General features: G+C 37.9%; 1 protein-coding gene across 1 annotated transcript; it reads right to left on the bottom strand.

Annotated features, from left to right (window-relative positions):
• Nucleotides 1-1500: 1500 nt before the first annotated feature.
• On the bottom strand, nucleotides 1501-19808 carry LOC136676800 (T-box transcription factor TBX1). The gene is made up of 8 exons (XM_066654027.1): nucleotides 19356-19808; nucleotides 15879-16287; nucleotides 9812-9913; nucleotides 7142-7313; nucleotides 6331-6486; nucleotides 5596-5663; nucleotides 5118-5218; nucleotides 1501-3639 (listed from the first exon to the last, which is right to left on the bottom strand). Exons 1-8 carry the CDS (start codon nucleotides 19501-19503, stop codon nucleotides 3269-3271), a joined length of 1527 nt encoding a protein of 508 aa, XP_066510124.1. The 5' UTR covers nucleotides 19504-19808; the 3' UTR covers nucleotides 1501-3268.
• Nucleotides 19809-20441: the final 633 nt, after the last annotated feature.

The following is a 20441-nucleotide window of genomic DNA, read 5'->3' as shown; positions in this document are numbered from 1 at the left end:
TTACAGCAATGTCTTGATGGGTTACACATGATTTTGTAAGAAGAATAAACAGAATTGTCTTTGGACAACATTGAACAGTTAACCGTGGGGTCTGGATTGTGGCAAAATCCACAGCTAACAAAGGTGTGCCTTCTAAATCCCACCTCCAAATTCCTTTCGCTTCAAAGTACTGATAGCGTGTCCTTTCCCGTAAATATACAACATACACGACACCCGCGCTTCATTTTAATAGTTTGTTCCTTCTTTTGCTGCACAATTAGCTTCTGCTTTTCTGGGAGACAGGTCACTTGTACACTACAATTTGGAAAACTGTCTTTTTGATTGTATTCAGCCACAAGGACTTGACTGACATCACTGACACTTAGAGATGTCTGCAAATGTTTGGAAATGCAGTACTGTGCAAAATCATAGGCACCTAAGGTTATTATGATATATATAGCCTGTATAAAATGATACGTAATTACAATAAATACAAAAAACACGTATGCATTTTTAAATCAACATCACACTTGATTTAGAATAATGATGTATTTATTAACCAGTAAAACACGGTACTGGATGATAACTTCAAATAATACTGGACTGATGCAAGCAGAGATGTGGAAAGTGTTAAACCGACACATTCACACAGAATCTCTCTACTTACTCTAATAACGTTGTTTTTACTTAAATATTAGTGGGTTTTTTTGTTTGTTTGCATTAAAAAAGTATACTTACTGATTAATAGCTATTAATATCTCATTTTCTCAGATGCCTCAACTTTTGCAGTTATCTGTAGCACAGCTACCATTTCTGGGCAAATGTTTCAGCCACACTAATGTATGTTACATCCATGGGCTATTGACACATGTGGCCGGTTGTTGACTGATTTGAATTTGTGGATATTAATAAAAGCAATAAATTAAAATGTGCAGCAAATCAACAGGCAAAAGAAATTACTTTTTAAAGGCCTGAAAATGTCAGGATGAATGGACCAATAGAAATGCTCCAAAATTACTTTTTTTTTTTTTTTCTCCATGTGCACAATTTCAGAAAACCTTCATATCGTTTATTATTGAATGTGGAATTTAAGACATCGTGTATCATGATTATTATATTCTCCAAACCTATATTTGCCCCCACCTTGAGGTGAACTATCTCTTAGATTTGAGAGAGCTGAGTGTAATTGTATGTGTTTGGGCTGTGCATGACAGCCCCAGACTAACAAGAATGTAATCATGGATTTGTTCAAGTTTAGGCGCTTCCTTTCCAAATCAAACATGTATTAATCACATTCACACACACACACACACACACACACACACACACAGACACACACACACCCACCCACGCATACTTTGAAACACTCTCACACAGAGAGAAATAACAAGAACCCCCCCCACCACCACCACCAAATCAATCCCCAAAACTCCCCCTACTCAGGCTCTGTGGTGTAATTAGATAAAGCTCTTGGGGAACCGTTGACAAGAACTGAAAAAGGTAATGGAAAGTGATGTTGAAAGTAAAATATTTAATGCTTATTTTACAGGTTTTTTGGCTGGGTCACTGCGTCCATAATTATTTTTGAATCGCTGTTAAAGTCAGTGCCATGGTACAAGCTTCTCTGAGATGGTTTAAGATGGCCCAGCATTTCCAACAACGCACAGTTCATCACCAGTAGGAGGAAAAAAAAACACCAAAAAATAACGTTTTCAAGGCATTTCAGCACCTTCGGATGTACGCAACATGCAAATGCCCAGTCTCTACCTAGAAGCTTGATGGGCTCAAAGGAATATAATATAACTTATGGCTTTTTAAAAGCAAGAAAAAAGTGCATCAAACACAAAAAAATATCTCCAGTCCGCAGTAACACATTACTTGTGTTGTGAAGGGTTAAATTCCTTCTTATTTTGCTGGCCTTTATACCGCATTGTCCAGCTCCTCTGCTGTGGTCAGATACAGTGACAGTCCTCAGGGAGCCAAACGTCCAGTCCTGTCCAGAGGGTTTGTCCACATTTCCCTTAAGTACTTTTTTTCCCTTTTCTGTTGAATAAATATGGCAGGTTGTTTTTGATTTCTTTCCTCCACTGTGTCGCTCTCCGTTCCAAAACTCAGCTCAGCTTTAGACTTGAATGAGAATGTTGAAGTCTATGAGAGATGCGGGCGTTTGCAAAAGTTTTGGCACCTCTGGTCAAATGATCTATGAAGTACACACAGCTGCCTCAGTAGAACACCCTTATGTGAGCAAATAATTACAGACAATTATGTATGTCATTATCTATTAATTGGACTGTGGTTATTTTATATATTGTGCCTTATTATGCTTCAATCCAAAGAGCAATGCATGAGTTAAACGTCCTATGAATTCTGTATTCATAAGTCATTTTAGGGCTGGACGATATGGCCATAATTTGTATCATGATGTATGTCTTAATGTCTGTCGATACAATATATTTCTGATATTGATATGGCCTAATAACAAATCCACTGAAAAACTGCCGAAACAAACAGGAACCATGACATCACCATCAAACATAAACGTCTTGGCTTTGTCCGTATTAATATTTCTGAACTAGCTTTACAATATGAGTGCCTTGAACTGACGGCAACGCCCTGTAATGAACGTCAGTCGGTGACAGATGCTGTAAAATAATGTATATTGAAATATTGAAAGTGTGTATAAAAATTATATCCTTGTTATTGGAACATTTTATATTGTGATATATATTGATATTGAATGAATGCCCAGCCCTAAGCCATTACAAATGTTTATATGGCATTAGTTTGCATAAATAATACCTTGCGATGCCTGACATAACTGCTCTGAAGTACATGAATAATAACTCATAAAACAAGAGTATATGAGGTAATAAAGTCAGCTTCTATAACCGATTGTAAGGTGTTCATAAGAGCATTATAGTCCACAAGCGTTTATTAACAATGTTATAATGCATTATGTAACCGATCATTAAATCATCTTTCTAACCGTTCAGAAACACTTATGCTAGGATCTGGAAGGCATTTTGTATTTAATAAAATTAGGTTTAAAGTTCTAATTAAATATTAAGTACACATAATGCATTCAATTCCTACTGAATTTGTAAAGGATGTGTTACTGAATGTAACTTGACCAAAGGTGTTGAAACTTTGAAACTTGACCCGTAAAACTGATAAAGAATGAAAAAACTGTACTTGTGCAACTCATGTCAGTTGTAGACCCTGAGGTCAGCAGACGTCCGTTGAGAGTTTAGACACGTGTCCAGCGTTTATGTTGTGTATGCTGGGGTCATTATCTGGGGCCGTAATCATAGTTGGCCGGCGCACTGGTGGTAGAGTACATGTTTGCAGTGGGTGTGTTCATGTGTGTGTGGTAACCATGGCGACTGATGCTGGGAAGAGGGTATGGAGAGGGCCGGGTCTTGGCCCCCAGATAGTGTTCGTAGGTGGAAGGGTATTTGTAAGGGTGATGGTGGAGGGTGTCCGGGGGTTGGGGGTGCAGTTCGTGTGGGGGGCTTCTGGGTCCCGCTGTGAGAGGGACAGCGTGAAGGCCCCCTGAGACTGGAAGGGCGGGGCTGAGGACCCGTGACATCAGCTGGTGGGCGGGGTCTGCGTGGATAGGTGTCCCACTGGGGTCTCGCTCATAGTCTCGCCGGCTATCGTCTGTAGACAGGAAAAAGAGTGTATTTTAGTAAATATTTCATTAAAAAAACTTCTTATAACATAAAGCACAAATAATAATTTTTGCACCAAATATGTTCTTTTCTGCAGATTTGTGGCAATTTACAACAAAAAGTGGCAAAATGTGCAGAACCAAACACTTAATCAAAGGATAAAAGTGCACTGGTTGGACCTCAGTATCTAAAAACCTGAAGGTCAGCCGATGGAGATGAATATTAAGACTCAAGAGGCCCAAGTGTTTGAGCAGTTCCGTTCTGGAGCTGTTTCAGTGTAATTTCCTGATTGAACTGAAGAGTCCTGTGAGTGATTGACAGAGATGCTTCCATCTTTCTTCTGCTGAACACTCAGACCCTTTCAGGAAATAGTTATACGCAGAGCTATGAGTACAGCAGGAAAAACAAGGCGATGTTGTGTTGTGTGGAGCATGTCCTCCAGGCATGCAGCTGTTTAAACCTCCATATTGCAATCCGCCATCCTCAAATAGAAATGGAAGTGTTTGGCCCTTAGGAGCATATATTTCAGGAATGACGTGCACAGGTGGCCAGTTACAGTCACACAATCTGGTGCACTTCAATACAGCTGGATAGATTTGTACTCTTCTGCATTTAAAATGACAAACCTGATTTTATTTTATTCTTCCCAAGGATTCAGACCATCTCAGTTACCCAGTTTACTTTCAGGTCTTGTTTTGGTTTGAGTTGAACTGCTTTGAACTATTTTCTAGACAGTTTTTACTTATTTGAAATGTTTAAATTACCACAAAATCACTAACACGTCTTTTGAAACATCTATTTAGTGTTTCACACTGTTTGTATGTACTTCTCATCTCGTAATAAACAAGAGCATACGATTTCATGAAGTTAGCAATGTGTTCATTAGCACAGTTCATTACACTGAAGCCTTTATGAAACCTGATGTTATAGGTTCATACTCTTATTACAAAATATTGTGCGTTTAATTACAGCTACTTATTAGCAGTTACACAAGGATGTACCTTATATATTCTTTTATTTTCAAATCCTTTGACTACAAAATCCATATGAATTAGTTGCTTGGTGTTTAATTATTTATTATAACTTTAGGCGCTTCTAACTGAGGTAACATTTTACTCAATTATACCTTTAAACTGAACGTCCTCAGTGTGCTACTGTCTACGGTCCAGAGTGACACCAAATCACAGTAACGACTTCTGAATGATCATTACCTCTGTGTTTGCGGTGGAAGGGCTTACAGTTCCAGACTGCTTTAAGACACCTGTTCATAGCACTAATTGGGTTGAGAATGTGTAGATTTTGTTTTTCATGTTTTCATGGTGCAGAGGGAGGGCAATGAAGGGTGGAAATGTTACTCCGCTCTTGGAGAATGCTATTAAGGACAATTTTAAGGCTGATTTTGGAGATCCTAGGTTGTAAGTTGAGTGGTGCAGATGATTATCAGAGCTGGAGAATGAGGGCACATACCTTTCTCTGAGCCATTATGCTGTGGGGGGGAAGACATTGGGTTTCTGGTGCGAGCAAAAGCACTGATGATGGGCAGAGAGCCGGGCCTGTGATTCCTCGGCCTGAAATCAACAACAAAGCACATGAGGTGTAGCTCTAGGTGAAACGCCTTGTGTGTGTGTGTTTGTGTGTGTGTGTGTGTGTTTATATATATGTATAAAAGGAAAGTAATGGTAGATACTGACACGTGTATTAATTAATGAGTAATTACAAATGGATAACTAAATAATGAGCCTCAGGAATAATAACACATGTCTGTCGTTACTAACAGGCTACACACATATAATGTCAACATTCACAAGAGGAGGAGTTAGGGGATATAGTAGAGTATAGCCCAGTACCCTTACAGTAAAACATATAAATGATCCCGATGGCATAAGTGTCTACATGCCCATGTTTGTGTGTGTGTGTGTGTGTGTGTGTGTGTACCTATACTTACCAGTCTTCGGGATCACAGTCTCTGAAGCCCTTCGCGAACGGATTACTGGCGATTTTTAATTGGGTTATCTGAAAAATAGAAATAAAAATGCTATTGATAAATATTACTAATATTGTATTATTATTATTTGAATTAAACCATTTATTTGTTTGCATTTAATGTACAGACTAACTGTAATAAGAACTTTAAACTTTTATTTTTTATTTGTATTAATACACATTTGCTGTTTATTTCTCTGTGTTTATTGGCAGATTACAGCAGAACTTGAAATGTATTGATCCCAGAGCGCTATTTTATTAATTACAATAATGTGTGTAGTATTTTTTACAGAAAGACTGAGATATTTATTTGTACATAATTGTTGAGTGACTCTCGTGCCTCCTCACTGTCTGAAACCCCGCGCGGCGAGAGCTACTGCGTGACGTTAAACCGATAAAAGGGAAAAAGACGGCTTTCAACTAAAATGCTTTAATTGAAACAGAAAAAAAACAAAAATCTATGTGTTTTATAATTAGAATTGTTCAAAGATTGATAGATTTACTTTTATTAATGTTAGTGTATTGGTTGTTTATTGTGATATTGTTAGGGGACAGGTATATTCACGTCTAGACTGAAGAACTAACAATTAATATATACAAATAATTACTGATGCATGCATTGCCTCTAAGAATACGTCATAATTAAGTTTAGATTATACATGCGTTATGGTAATACGTCTGTTATACGTGCTCTTACTCTGTGGTTCTGGTAGGCTGTGACTGCAGTAAACCTCGTCTCCTCGAACACAAACGTTTTGTAGTTCTCCTCCGCGTATTTCTCGCTGTCTTTTCGAGGGTCCACATACACCACGTGAAACCGCGGCTGATACCTGTGCATCGAGTTCAGGATAATCTGCACAAATCATAAAAACAAAGCCTAATATTAATCATGGGAAATATTCATACAACGTGCATGCATATATATAGAGGTAGATTTATGTTTTTGATTAATGTAATAAATCATTTTAATGTGCCCTCAGGACATATCTTTACATGTCACTAAACCGGCACGCGCCCTCTGTATTTACTCATATTTCTAGTGCAATATGTGGGACATGGGGGAAAATGCACTTGACTGGAAACCCGTTCTACTTTTGCTAGTATTAATAAAATTATAATAAACTCGTCCTTCAGGGTTTACCTGCCAGATACAGAGACACAAAATCTAAGTCTGATTAACATGCTCCTGGTGTTCTCCTTTTTAAATCAATTTTCATTTTAGCTTCTTCAAATGTCGCACGAGCTCGGCTAGGGACGTCGCGCTGAAAGTGAAGCTATTTCATATGTAGCCGCCATTAAGCGTTTACTAACCTCACGCTGTTCGTAACCTTCTCTGCTTTATACAAGACTCATTTATACAATCAAATAATCAAATGCGTTACCAGTGGCTTGTTCCAAATTTAGAAAATAAGAAATTTTAATCACAAGTTTCTTATTTATATTTATGAAAACCGGTTCGGTGACCAAATATATATCTATCCCAGAGTGTCTATGGCCTGTGTACTGACGTGTCCGTTGTCGTCCAGCAGGTTGTTGGTGAGTTTAAGTTTGTCGAAGGAAACGATCTGCTTCATCCACTGCGCTCCTTTAGCAGGAGAATCCGGGTGATAGTGCACCCTGCCCGGTGTCAGTGGGTCCGCCTTACCCGCCACCAGCCACGAGGAACTGTGGAACGCATATCTACAGCGAGAGAGAGAGAGAGAGAGAGAGAGAGAGAGAGAGAGAGAGACCACTAAAATTAGTATTTGCAACTATATTAATGTATATTCAAATAAATGTTCTTGATTTTCTAACGTGTCCCAAAGCGTGGAACAAAGCTACTCATTATACATTTGCTGCAATAAAAAACGAAGAAAAATTCAGTTCATATTTTTAATCAACTTAAAGTTGCAATAGTATTTACAGTACACCGACAATTCCTATTTCCTATATAAGACTTTCCTATATGAATTTCCTCTTGTCTCGAGACCACCCAGTTTCCTGAGCGTAGTTCAAATCCATCATAATCCTGGTTTGTGTTACTTTTATTTACTGTCGCTGTTTCATGGACTTCATTAAAAGTTAAATACCGCATCCTTAGTTTCCACAGTGTTTACGGATCTTTTAACAAGCAGGAGCCTGTAATGATACTGTATTAAATCCCTTTAAGACAGGCTTCTAATCTCAGTGGAGAGGCGGGGTTAGCAGGAAAAGTGTTGTTTATCCAGTGAACTAAAGCAGAAGCAAATGGAAGCTATGTCTAATAACTACTCAGAAACTAACAGAATTTCAGTGAAGCTTCTTACAACATGCAGCATCTGCCAGCTGAAAAACCAAAGTGCGCTTTTTCTCTGCCTAATCACGAAGTGAGAGGTTGACTCGAACAATAATCACACAAACAGAATACACGTGAGGAACTTAAACGAAGTGGAAAGTTTCTTTTCTTCATAAAACACTTAGTGGAAATATCGTTTAATCACATTGGAAAATGGAACTTAAATACGAGCGACTACGTCAAATGGAGTTAGCTGCACCATTGCTTTCATGCATCCGATTGTATCATGTTCCACAAACGTTTTGATTGAAAGCATTGAACGCTTTGGCTTGTAGGTCAGTGCAGCTGCCTGGTAAATATGCAAACAGCGTGTTTGTTGTCACGAGATTCACTCCTGGTCCCGCTCTATTCAGGACTGAGAGATGGACAATATATCACTTTTGCGAATATACCGCATACGTATTTACAATCGAATGTTTTTAAAACTATATATATATATCGACAGTGATTTGCCAGTAAACGATATAAATATGAATTATGTGAATAAATATAGCAACAAGAATTTTTAAAAACACGTTTCACCCCTGGCTACCTGGTCCATACTTTGCATGACTTATTTTACCTTTTCAGCAACACCCTTGTTTTAATATGATGTTGTTCTAATTGTATTGATCAGACATTACAAATTAAACTGTATTTCCTTGAAACATAGCGTACAGTAATAGATCACCTGAGCTAATAAACGATTGCAACATGTCGTTTGAATGTAAACTGGCCATGTTCCAGTGTTACAGATTCACCAAATATTTCATGATGTCATTTTCTATTATGTATATTTTATCTGTGCATTAATGCAGGATAAAGTCGTGCTCGTGGGATTTCTGATGTACTACAATTTACATTTGTATACATTCAGAAATAAAACCATCTGGCACACATTTCATTTAACAAAGCAGTATCACGCTTAAAGCGTGTAATACACACATCTGCCAACTTGGAGCAGCGTGCCAGTATCACACTTTTGTGCCACTAAAGCGTGAAAGGCACACGCTGCTACTAAAAACTATCCGTGTGATGTAGGGTCATTACATTACATTAAAAACATTGCAACAAATAATTGAGCTCACTGATTCATAAGGTTTGCGACTGGAATCAAATATTTGCGCAAATCAAAAATGAGTATAACATGTATTTACACACGCCTAGAGGCACTGTGTGTAGATTTTTATTTCTAATAATTCAACGTAGTCATTTTCTAAAAAGAATAGTCTTTGATACGCTTTTTTTTCTTTTTTCTTTTTTTTTGTGGGCTTAATTTGCACATGTTAACAACAAAGTGGTGTTTAGGCAAATATCATGGCATTCAATATATTTATATAAAATCATCATCGTATATTTATAAAATGATGTGCTACATGTCACAAAAACGTCATATATAAGATATTTTCAGCAGTGCTTTTCAACTGGTCGACCCTGAGGAACCAAAGTTTCCTATGGTCTCACGAATTTTATTAAAAATCTACCTGTAGTGTTTCCTGCAAAAATTTGGGTGACCATGGCAACGGCTAACCGCTACGTGTCATTTACGCATGTTTTACGTCTAAATGATTTCAATGCTTACAACTTGCAACGCATTCAAAGCCAGTCCGCGACCCGTATTTGAGAACTACTGCATCTGGGGAAGCGTTGAGTACAGACATTCAGAAAAACCTATAATTCAACCGGGGTGTGATTACTAATGTCTGGATTCATCAAACATACGAATGTCAAACACTTGCTTGAGGCTGGGCCATCTGCACACAGTTAAAAGCAGCGAATTTTTCTAGGGCCGATTTGCATATATAACTCTGTTTATTTACAAAGACAAAGTTAAAGACAAAAAGTGGTAACCACTAAACGCAGACTGTGGACTGCGCTAACTTACCTGTAGCGCTTATCGTCCACGGGTAGGAAATCCATTAAAAGCATGTAGTCCGCCATTGGGTCCATTCCAAATATTTTCACTTGGAAAGTAGGAAACATCCGTCTGGAAGTATACAGAAAGGCCGTTAGTCTCATACAGTCAGGAACAGTTGCACTGTGTTGTTGCTGGCAGATATAACGTTCCTATAGATAATCAAACTGAGCCCCAGCACTGTTATTTAGAGGTTTATATGACGGCGTATCTGAAATGGAGGGAGAATATGCTTAAAACAGTCAATGAAATCCCACATACTTCATTTGCTAAAATATTTCTAATGGCCAAACTCATTAAAACCGGGCACTAAAATATATGCTACACGTATTTCCGTTTGCAGAATCTACATTGAAAAATGACATTTTGTTAAGGGAAAAAAGCGAAACACGTCTGGAGCCTTGAGCTGAAACCTACGCCCAGTATGGAATACAAACGTATGGATTGTTAACGCAATAATTATATTTCTTTATATTTATTTTTTAATAACTGTTTTGGCTAAAAAGCTCAATTTAATATTTATTTTTCATAATAAGGAATATTTTAGAATAACATACAAAACAAACCCCGTATCATCAGAATCTGATTGTCAATAAAAGTAGGGTATTATGTGCCATCAAAAATCAATCATTTTAGCTGTTCATCCGAATTATAATAATACAAACAGAACTGTTTTCGACCACTCATATCCGGGCATTTTTCCACATCGAAAGAAGCTTAATTATTGGAATCACCGACCGTATTCACGTTTTTCTATTTTTAGAAAATGTTCAAACTCTGTTTAAATCCGACGCGCCCTCAGTACGTACAGTGCAGCAAGAGCAGGAGCCTCGCACTCAGTGTGTAAATAATTGAGTGGAGAAGCTGCAGTGGAGCAGTGTGTGTTTGAGCTGCTGCAGTGAAAGTGATCCTCAGAGCAGTCTATGGACCGCTGAAGCTAAAGCACCTTTGAGAATGCCCTTCTCCAGAGTGCCTCCTGCTTTCTCTCTGAGTGCGTTATTATAAGAGTGATCGTTTTGTACTCGGAGTGTGCTGTCTGCGTTACCTCTGAGAGTGCTTTACTCGGAGTGCTATCTGCTGTCTGTCCATGCGTTCTACTTCATATAGCGGTACACAAAAAGTGCGTTCTCCTTTCATTTCTTGACAGTGGTTTACTCGTTTTTTATAAAGAGCTTTCTGTTATATACTAAACAATACTTTATACTTAAATTGCTTTCTGCCTTCTCTCCAAGACCGCTTTATTCCGAGTTTTCTGTTTCGTCTCTAGATTTCTTTCTGTTTTTTTTTCTTTGAGAGTTTTACTCAATTCTTTTTGGTTTCCTCTAAGTGCTTTACTCTGTCCAAGAGTGCTTTACTTAATGTGTTTTCTGCATTCTCCCTAAGATAGCTTTACTCTTAGAGCGCGCTTCCTGCTGTCCCACTTCTCACTAGGGTTTTTTCTGTTCTGTAAAGGAAATTGCTCTTAAACTGTTCTTAAATTGTCTTACTTCCGAAAGTGCTTTCTGCTTTATCTCGGCGAGCGCTTTTACTCTGAGAGGGCAAAAATGCTTTTTTTGCATGTGCTGTTTGTAAGGAAAATACCAGAAAAAAACCCACATCTGATCGGTTAGAACATCCCTCACCCAACACAAAGCCAAAAAGAAAGAAAGGACATAAGATATTCGCAAAAAATATTTCAAAACCCTAGCGACCACTTTCTAAACGCAAATAAGACAGCGCACCCTCTACGAGAAGAACACATCTTCAGCAGATGTTCAGTGCACAACCTCGCTTTTATTTCGTTTAGATGTGGGGGTTTGGAAACAAAAAACAAAATTACACCCAAAAATTTGCAAAGGTCGTATGTTTACCAGTGGATTAAATTAAAAAAATACATTCATTTGACAAGGGTTTTGATTTAACCAGTGTTTCTAAGGCTTTGCCTAAGACCTTAGGGCCATATTTGGTCCATATGTTCTCTGAGCACGCGGGAAGAATGTTTGAAAAAAAAACATAGACTTATACTTTAAAGTATGATAAATAAAGTCAATTGTTTTTTTAAATTTATCATATCACTACCACTTGGTCTTATATAAATAAGGATGTTTATCAAATCAAAAAGAAAAGTCTACTTTTTTTTGGGGAATAAATTCATGATCCACTGAGGTTCTCATGGTGTTGGATTCTTATAAATATTCCAATTTGATTCTGGGATTGTTGTTTAAAGGAATGTGTTTGTACGAGGTAAAAGAGAACCGTGCAACACGCAGAACCCTTGAACATTTGAACACGTTAAGAACCTCTGTATCAAAGGTTACTTTTTACACTTAAACGTCTCATTTACATAGAACCATTGATGAAAAGGTTCTTGAGAAGGACCAAAGATGTTTCCATTTAGTGCTTTTTAATTTTTCTTTCTCCTCGGTGTATTCAGTTCCATGACCATTCCCACTTGTGTTATGAATATTCCACTACAGCTCTGAGCATGGCTGTATGCTAAATAAGTTGTGTATTATTAAGTAACACATGGTTTATAATTACAGTCAGGTGTGGTTTACATGTTCATTATGAATTTAGAATCCAATTTCATACAGATAAACAAATTATAATAATCTTAGATTATGATTACTTCATAACGTCCTTCTGTATATTTCTTAAATCACAACGGTTACTTATTTCTAGTGCTTATCATAACAAATGAGCTCGTGAAGCCATTTTCAGTCCTTATGACTGCACTAAAGCTTTATTATCAACCAATCACGCCGTACTTCACTTATTATTCCATAACAACCTGATCATCTTTTGTTGAACTGTAATGTAACAAAATTACAATAATTAATTTATATTATTTATAATAATATTATATAGTAATAAATATTAATATATGATTTGCGGAAAAATTGTTTCAAAAGAAAATCAATAATTAATAGTATGTAAGTGAAAAAAAAGAATCCATATTTCCTAATAGCAAAACACACTCTTGGGTCCAGTTGTGTGACCACTATGTAATAAACATCAAGCTCATTTCCTTAAAATATAAAACAAAGTGAAAATAAAATGCCCAGAAATGTATTTAGACTGATGTTGATGTGAGGTGTTCTACAGGTTTATTAAATGCGCTATTATATTACCAATATAAAAATGATATCACGTGTTTGTTTGTTTATTTATTTATTTTTATTCCGACTTAATTTTAGGTGAGGAGTTTAATGAACAGTGCTCGTTAATAATGCCGGAATATAAATAATGTTTAATCGTTAGTATCTATGGCAACAACAGGTGACCGTACGTCCAGAATAACAAAAAAAAAAAAAGGGAAAAATTAATACAGCCGTTCATTATTCAACGGAATCTGGCAGATTATAGAGAGCAGCTTCTGTTTCCAAAATGTAGAGAAACAGAAAAAAATAATCAATATTAAATGCACTTAATAATTTGAAAATGTGAGATTTTTCCACAAAGACTGCGTGTGGTTTTAGGAAACACTGCTACAGCAAGTGGGCCCTCAGGTAAAAAATTGAACAGAAATGGCAGTGTTTTTACATCTGAATCTAGAAAAATAAATCACTGCTATTGTGTAATAATCAGTCGTTGTTTTAAACGTATTGCTGTTAAAAATCTGTCTCTAGTCTTTACGGATTTAAATAGCAGCATAAAAAAAGCATTGGGCTTGTGGTTTTGTTTTAAGTCCTGTTTGAATTGTTTGTGATAGGTTCAATCTTCTCTAGCTCTCGCCAAACAATAATACAATGGGTTAACAGTATCTAAATCAGCTTATCCCTTCTTATCTCAGGGTAAATACACACTGTTGGCACTCCGTTTCAGGAGCTCGTGCATTTTCACAGCTGGTGCATGGCTCACGGATAAACGGCTGAATTACAGTTTTGAAAGTAATTAAAAAATTGCGTGTTTCATGGAGTCATTTTCTAGCTTTTTACTGTGTAGTCTTGATTGCACCATATTAACTAAATAATATTTCCGTTATGTTTCTATTTATCGCTACAGATATCTTTCTCTGCGTTAAACACAAATACAAAACACACATTTGTTAACATTTATTTACCATGTAAATCCAAATTCCAGTAGCTATATCAGTCATAATATTTAAATGATCATAGTCTTAACTTCTGCATGAATTTAGATTCGTAAACGTGAAAACATTAACACAATCAACCTAGCTGATCCAAAGATGAACTAACCTAATCCAACTTACTGTCTACACGTGGAAATACAACAGATTCATGAGTTTTGTTGCTGCACACAAATGCAAATCCAGCATTTTAATATAAGCCTAATGTATTAACACATAGATTCATCAATCCGTTTTAAATACATCAATTACATACATCTTATAGATCGATACTGAAAACATTTACATTTAACACGTAAATAAAATAAATGCCAACCTGATACGTGAATCCAACACATAAATACATCCAATTTATTACGTAGCTCAAATGTATGGGTTAGCAGTATCTAAAGAACATTAAGAATGTAAGAGTTGTTCTATTCAGATTCGTCATAATAAAAAACAAACAAAAAAGAAAGTTACTTTCTAATAAATTATTTTATTTTTACAGGTATTTTTTTATATATATTTATGGCAACCAGGTTGCTTAATAATAATAATAATAATAATAATAATAATAATATTGTTATCATTGTTAGTATTATAATAAAAGAACAAATAGATATCTTGTTTATGTTTACTCACTGTTGGGCTTTCAAAGGAGGGTTTATTATTTTGTATTTCCAGTCTGTATTTTAAGATCATAACTGTTGCTCTTTTTAAACCTCAAACACTAAAATGTAACAACTGCACAGAGGCCCAGTGAAGAGAAAAAAAATAGATTAATTTGTACAGAGAACTAGCAGTAGTAGTAATAGTAGGACTAGTAGTAGCAGTAGAAGAAGAAGAAGAAGAAGAAGAAGAAGAAGAAGAAGAAGAAGAAGAAGAAGAAGAAGAAGAAGAAGAAGAATAGGAAGAAAAACACAACCTAAAACAACGTAGTTCGGTACTTTGGTTGAGACACAATCATAATTTTTAAGACCAGCAAATGTAAGAAAACTAAAGTGAAGCTCTCACAATAGAAGAAGAACAAGACGAAGAAGAAGAAGAAGAAGAAGAAGAAGAAGAAGAAGAAGAAAAAGCATACGTGAATTGTAGAATAAACATAATTTCCGTAATAAAATTAAATATTTAAACAATCTTTCATTCAGATGAATTAAATTTCTTTTAGTGTTTACTGCCTATTTGAATTTGGGATCAGTTCTGAAAACATACAAAGCCAAACTCTGGTTATTGTCCCTGTTCAAAACTATATAAAAAAGAGTGAAGTCCACTTGAAGAAATGGAGAAAAGGGAATAGTGAAAGGTTGTTTGATTGTTTCATATAACGTTTTATCGATTGTTCATCTCCACTTCTTACTGAGTTGTTAATGCCCTTGGTATTGTGAGACCACAAGATATTTCCACAGTGTAAAAAACACGTAAAATATCACGGAGGTCCAGGGAAAGAGACGAAAAATCCAAATAAAGCGTGATTGTTTAAGTCCAACCCCTCGTGATCTTTGTTTGTGCACCGTCCCTATGGAGCTTTCAATACACTTTGTAGTCTGAGACCCCCAGATCTAAAGAGAAAACCCCCAATGACTGTTATTTCTCCCCACTGCAGATCGCCATAAGGGCCCAGTGAAGAAGATTAAAATGAGAACCAAAAAAAGTTATTTTTTAAATGAGATCCACATTTCTCTTCATGTTTATGTTCACTCCCAATGGAGCTTTCAAACCCCATATATTTTGAGACCACCACCAGACGTAAAAAGCAAAAAGGCTGAGTGTTATTATTATTCCCAGTGCACAACGTTAAGAAGTAGAAGAAGAAAAATAAAGACGTGTTGCAAATGTTTGTTACTTCATATTACACAACTATAGTATTTGTTTATGCTCCTTATGGTGTTTCCACTGCCCTGTTTAATTAGAGGTGCCCAGATCTAAAGCGCAAAAAAACTAAATAAAACAAAACAAAAAACTCTACATAATGCCATGAAAACTCACCTTCCTGCCTTGGTGACGATCATTTCGGTGCCGAGTTGATTGAACTCATCCCAGAGCGCCTTCATTTCCAGCTGGACGCTGATGTTGGAGACCTTGGGGTTCTTCTTGACAAGGGACTTGTTGGGCGTGGAGCTGGAGGAGGATGAAGACGAGGACGAAGATGCAGACGAGGGGCAGGTGGGGGTCACGCTGTCCCCCTGCGGGCCCGTCGGTCCAGGGTTGTAGGGATAGGTGTGCTGGGCCGAGGGACAGGGCTCGTAGTGAGGGTCATGCTGGCTGTAGGGGTCTCCGGGTGACGGGGAGAGGTGGAAGCCTCCCCCCGGCGCACTGAGGCTGTTCAGGCTGCTGGTGGTGAACGCTGCAACATCGCAAAAATGGGAGAGCTGCGTCAGCCACGGACTGGAGATTGCTGAAATCATTCCAAAACAACAAAAGATAGGATTTTACTGGATTTGCGATATTTGCGCTTGGTCTGTGTCTCTTTAGGGCCTTTTCAACGCAGATAAAGTTCAAAATTTCGCCCTGGTCTTGCGACTTGTTTGAGTTCGAATTTAGTTTTGCACCGCTGTCATTTGTCACTGCATCGTTTATTGAGTCTGCAAAACGGTGCGCGAGCTTCGAAGTTTAACGCCGTTTCTCGCCGCGTCTCACTCAGCCCTCTGCTTTAGACTGTTGTTTCTGTTTTGTTTCTCGAGCGCTAAACGTAAACACAAGCACAGGCAACAGCGCCACGGTCCCGCGGAAGAAAAAATAGAGCCACGGTGTCCGCGCGAAAGAGAGGACTGCTCTCTCTTCGCCTCTCTCGCGGAGTAGTAGTAGTAATAGTGTTGATTTTTTATGGTGTTGCAGTTCCTCCTACAGCTTAAACCCCCCCCAGAAGATTAAAAACATAGATAATCGAAGTCGTCCTGCAGTTCTGCTGTGGGTGCTGAGAGCTGATCGCGCTCGCTCTGCTGCTCTCCGCGCTGCTGCTGCTGTGTGTGTGTTAATGGCAAATGCTCTTCTCTCTCGCTCTCTCTCTCTTATCTCTACCACACCCCCTCTCCTCCTCTACCCCCCACCCCCTTCAGAATCTGCAGTTCTTATTTCTATTTAGATAAGTAGCTGCAGGTAATGAGCACTTCGGTGTGCGTGTGTTTGTGGGAGGTGGGGGCGGTGGTCAATAAACAAAACACGGCAAAAGAAACTTTAACACAGTGAACATTTGTCTTTTTTTTCATAAACATGGTAAATATAGCATCCGACAAAAGTTGTCTTTCTTTTCCTTCAACCCTGTTTTGAAACGTTTTTAAGATGTGCTTTTTAACATGAATTCAAAGCCCGTGAATACAATGTCTTTTTAAATGGAACATTTTGTTGATTTTTTATTTATTTATTTATTTTATGAGGGAAAAATAAGACTTTTTAAATTCACTTAATTCTCAGTAAACAAAGCAAAATAAAATAGCAAACAGCTAAAAAATAGTTTTGCCATTGTTTTGAACATGACCTTCATATTATATACCGTTTTATTTGTTCCTAGTATGTTCCATTCAGCCAATAAACCATTCTGTGCTCACTTTATTTCCATTTGGACATTTAGAGAACTTGTAGTGTGACCAAGAGTGGCCAAGACTGTATGTGTTTGTTGTGGTGGTAGGAGTCTTTCGTCCATGCAGAAGAAACAATACATGAGAGAAAACTTTTACAGAGTAAACATTTTTGTATCAAATAAACAAACAGCAAGACTCTGACTCTGTTGTTTTCCCTTCCCCTGTCGCTGCTGAAGACACAAGTTGTTTGTAAAACATTGTAAGTTTTTGTCTCGTTCTAATCTGTTTCTGAGCTATTTTTATTTTTAACTTCATTAATTTCAGATTTTTAGACTAATGTGCCCTAAATCAAACAATCTTTAAAGTTCCTTTCTTAAAATCAATTGTTATGGAGCTATATATATAAAAATCTAATTTAAGGAACTGTTCTACTTATCACCAGAGAGTGTGCCCAGGGTCTAACAGACATTAAAGTAAATACTTATTTTTTCTTCTCTTTGCCCTTTTGAATTTTGGATTTGTGCAACGTCATTTCTATCAACCAGTTCCCCAACAGGTTACTATCTCACTCTCTACATGCTTTACATGCTTTTGCGGTTCTTATTTCATTTTCGCTCTCTCTATGGGAAGGTTACCGTTCAATACACACAAACACGGAGCACGTTTGACGTCGTGTTGATCTGCTATTCCTGGTTTATTTATTTGTTTATTTAAAAATCCTTTAAAAAATGTATATATTCCGTTGTCGTCCATGTGACAGTGAGGAGGCGTCTGGCCAGTGCTGGTCCTCAGTACTACCAAGCGCGGGGCCTGTTTTAGTGTTTATTGACAGTGTTACACCTTCATTAGAACTCATATGGAGATATTTATAACGTTAAAATGGATATTTTCAGCGAAAGGAAAGCGATACTTTTGCATTTTCGTGTCAGACTTACCTGTATTAGTGCGAACAGTACGACACGTAAACAACGCTCGGGTTTTTCACAATCCTTTGAACTTTATTAGGCTTTCCCACATTTCACTCAGACCAGTGTCATTTACACCCTTTGTATTGATCTACAAACGCAGAATCATAACGACGCGTGGTAGCTTTATATTCACGTGGCTGTGCACGTTCCCGCATTTCGCTGGTATTTCCGCCGTTCACTACACATTCGGGCACTTTATCTAGCTCGGAATTAAGTTGGAGCCAAGTTGTCAGACGATTATTTGTTATTTACAGATGAAAGTGGGTAGGTAAAACCGTCCAAGTTGCTGTTTTCATTTAAGTCGCGCTACTACGTATTTCTCAATGTATTATTCAGTGCACTCAAACATAGCTAGTTCAATGCTCCAGCTTATTAATCCTCATTTTATTCGTGTAAATAAAAGTAACGTAAACAATACGTAAATGTGCAGTTTTGGTTCACGACCAGCGCAAAGTGTCCCATTGTAGCGCCTGTGTTCTCCAAGTATTCTGCATATTTCACGTCATTGTCTGTCGGAATACACCTGATCCAACCCTTTCGTGCATTAATGGTCCTTTAATGTTCGTGTAACAACTGTGTGGATGTTGGATTTCGCAGGATTAGCGCATTGACTAGCGCAACATTTTCCGGTACTGTCCCACGCACTGTATATTTTACAGTATCTGTTCTCTTCAGTTCATTAAGCATTGCATTGAGCTACATTCTGATGGGATGCGCAGTTTTGCGCAGCAATAGCTCAACGTTTGTAGTCTTACTTTGATGTGCTGCACATTTCAAACTTTGCACTCGGACTATCGTCTTTCTGCACATGGTCTATATTTATTAGATCAGGAAATGTCATAGTTTATGCTCTGGAGCAATCCAACTTGGAGACAGCCCTCGCCGCTCGTGTAGACTTCTAACAATTAGCAAGCAAGAATAAACAAGAGAGACAGAACTACGAATTAAACTAAGCCTTTAAGTCGGGTTTAACCCACCTTCCATTTCCCTGGTCACTGTGCTGTAGTGCATGGCCCCCGCAGATTGCTGCAGATTTTTGTCCAGCGCTCGAGCTCCTGTTGCCTCAATCAGAGAGGCGATACTGAACGCGTTTGCTCTTGGAGAAAAGGGACTGCTGTCGTCCATATGACTCTAATAGTAACAAATAATCCTCTTTTCAGTCCCCCACTCCTTTCCTTCTCCAGTGGTGAGAAAACTCAGCAGCAGAAATCACAACAACGAAAATTCCCTAGATCGAAAGAGTTCAAAACACCAGAGCAACTTTCCTTCACTTTTTCTTCTGCTTCCTTCTCCTCGTCTGCAGCAGTCCTGCTCACTACTGAAACTCCACTGTGGTCTATTTCCAGCCTTCCACAAAAGAAGCCCCCTTTAAAACAACAACAAAAAAAAGTGTGCTTTAATTCCCAAGAAGTTCAGCGAGCCATTGTGCGCTCTGCTCCTTTTTTATGCTCCAATTAAAAGATGTGTCTCGACGTGTCCCGCCGCTGTATTAAAACATCGCTCATCCTGAGAGAGAGAGAGAGAGAGAGGGAGAGAGAGAGAGAGAGAGAGAGAGAGAGAGAGAGAGAGAGGTGAAAAAAGTGGGATTTTCTATTTCTTTTTTAAAACGCGAACCCCCCTCCATTCAGTGCGGGTGATGTCAGCGTGCCTCGAGGAGAAACCACAGCACGAGAGAGAGAGAGAGCGCGCGAGCGAGCGAGAGATCCACGCCTCCCATAACGAAAAAAAGAAAAAATTCCCACATTCCTCATGTTTTAGAGGAACGCGAGACTCCAGTGTCTGTCAGTTTGAATAATATTTGAGATTTTTAAAAAAATTATATTCATGGGTTGAATGGGCAGCATTCATGTTGGAGGTCAGGTTTACGACGTCGGTGACGTCATCCGCGCAGGAACGTATTGATTCTGGATCAGCAGCCACATAAACACCTTATATGCTAGACCATGTATAACATGAAGGCTTATATTAGTGAACTGTATAAATGTAGGCTCTAAAATCCATTTGGGAATTGATATAATACGTATAATGCACCATATTAAACCATATTAATGATTAAGACAAAT

This window comes from Hoplias malabaricus, chromosome X2 (genome assembly GCF_029633855.1).
Source record: "Hoplias malabaricus isolate fHopMal1 chromosome X2, fHopMal1.hap1, whole genome shotgun sequence".
Classification (NCBI taxonomy): Eukaryota; Metazoa; Chordata; class Actinopteri; order Characiformes; family Erythrinidae; genus Hoplias; species Hoplias malabaricus.
This window is presented reverse-complemented; position numbering and strand designations above follow the sequence as displayed.

Coding starts and splice junctions, on each gene's coding strand:
- LOC136676800 (XM_066654027.1), bottom strand. CDS start 19,503: ATGGACGACAGCAGTCCCTTTTCTCCAAGAGCAAACGCGTTCAGTATC. Junction 16,288..19,355: donor AGTGACCAGGGAAATGGAAG/GTGGGTTAAACC, acceptor GAATGATTTCAG/CAATCTCCAGTCCGTGGCTG. Junction 3,640..5,117: donor GCATAATGGCTCAGAGAAAG/GTATGTGCCCTC, acceptor TCCTGTCTACAG/ACGATAGCCGGCGAGACTAT.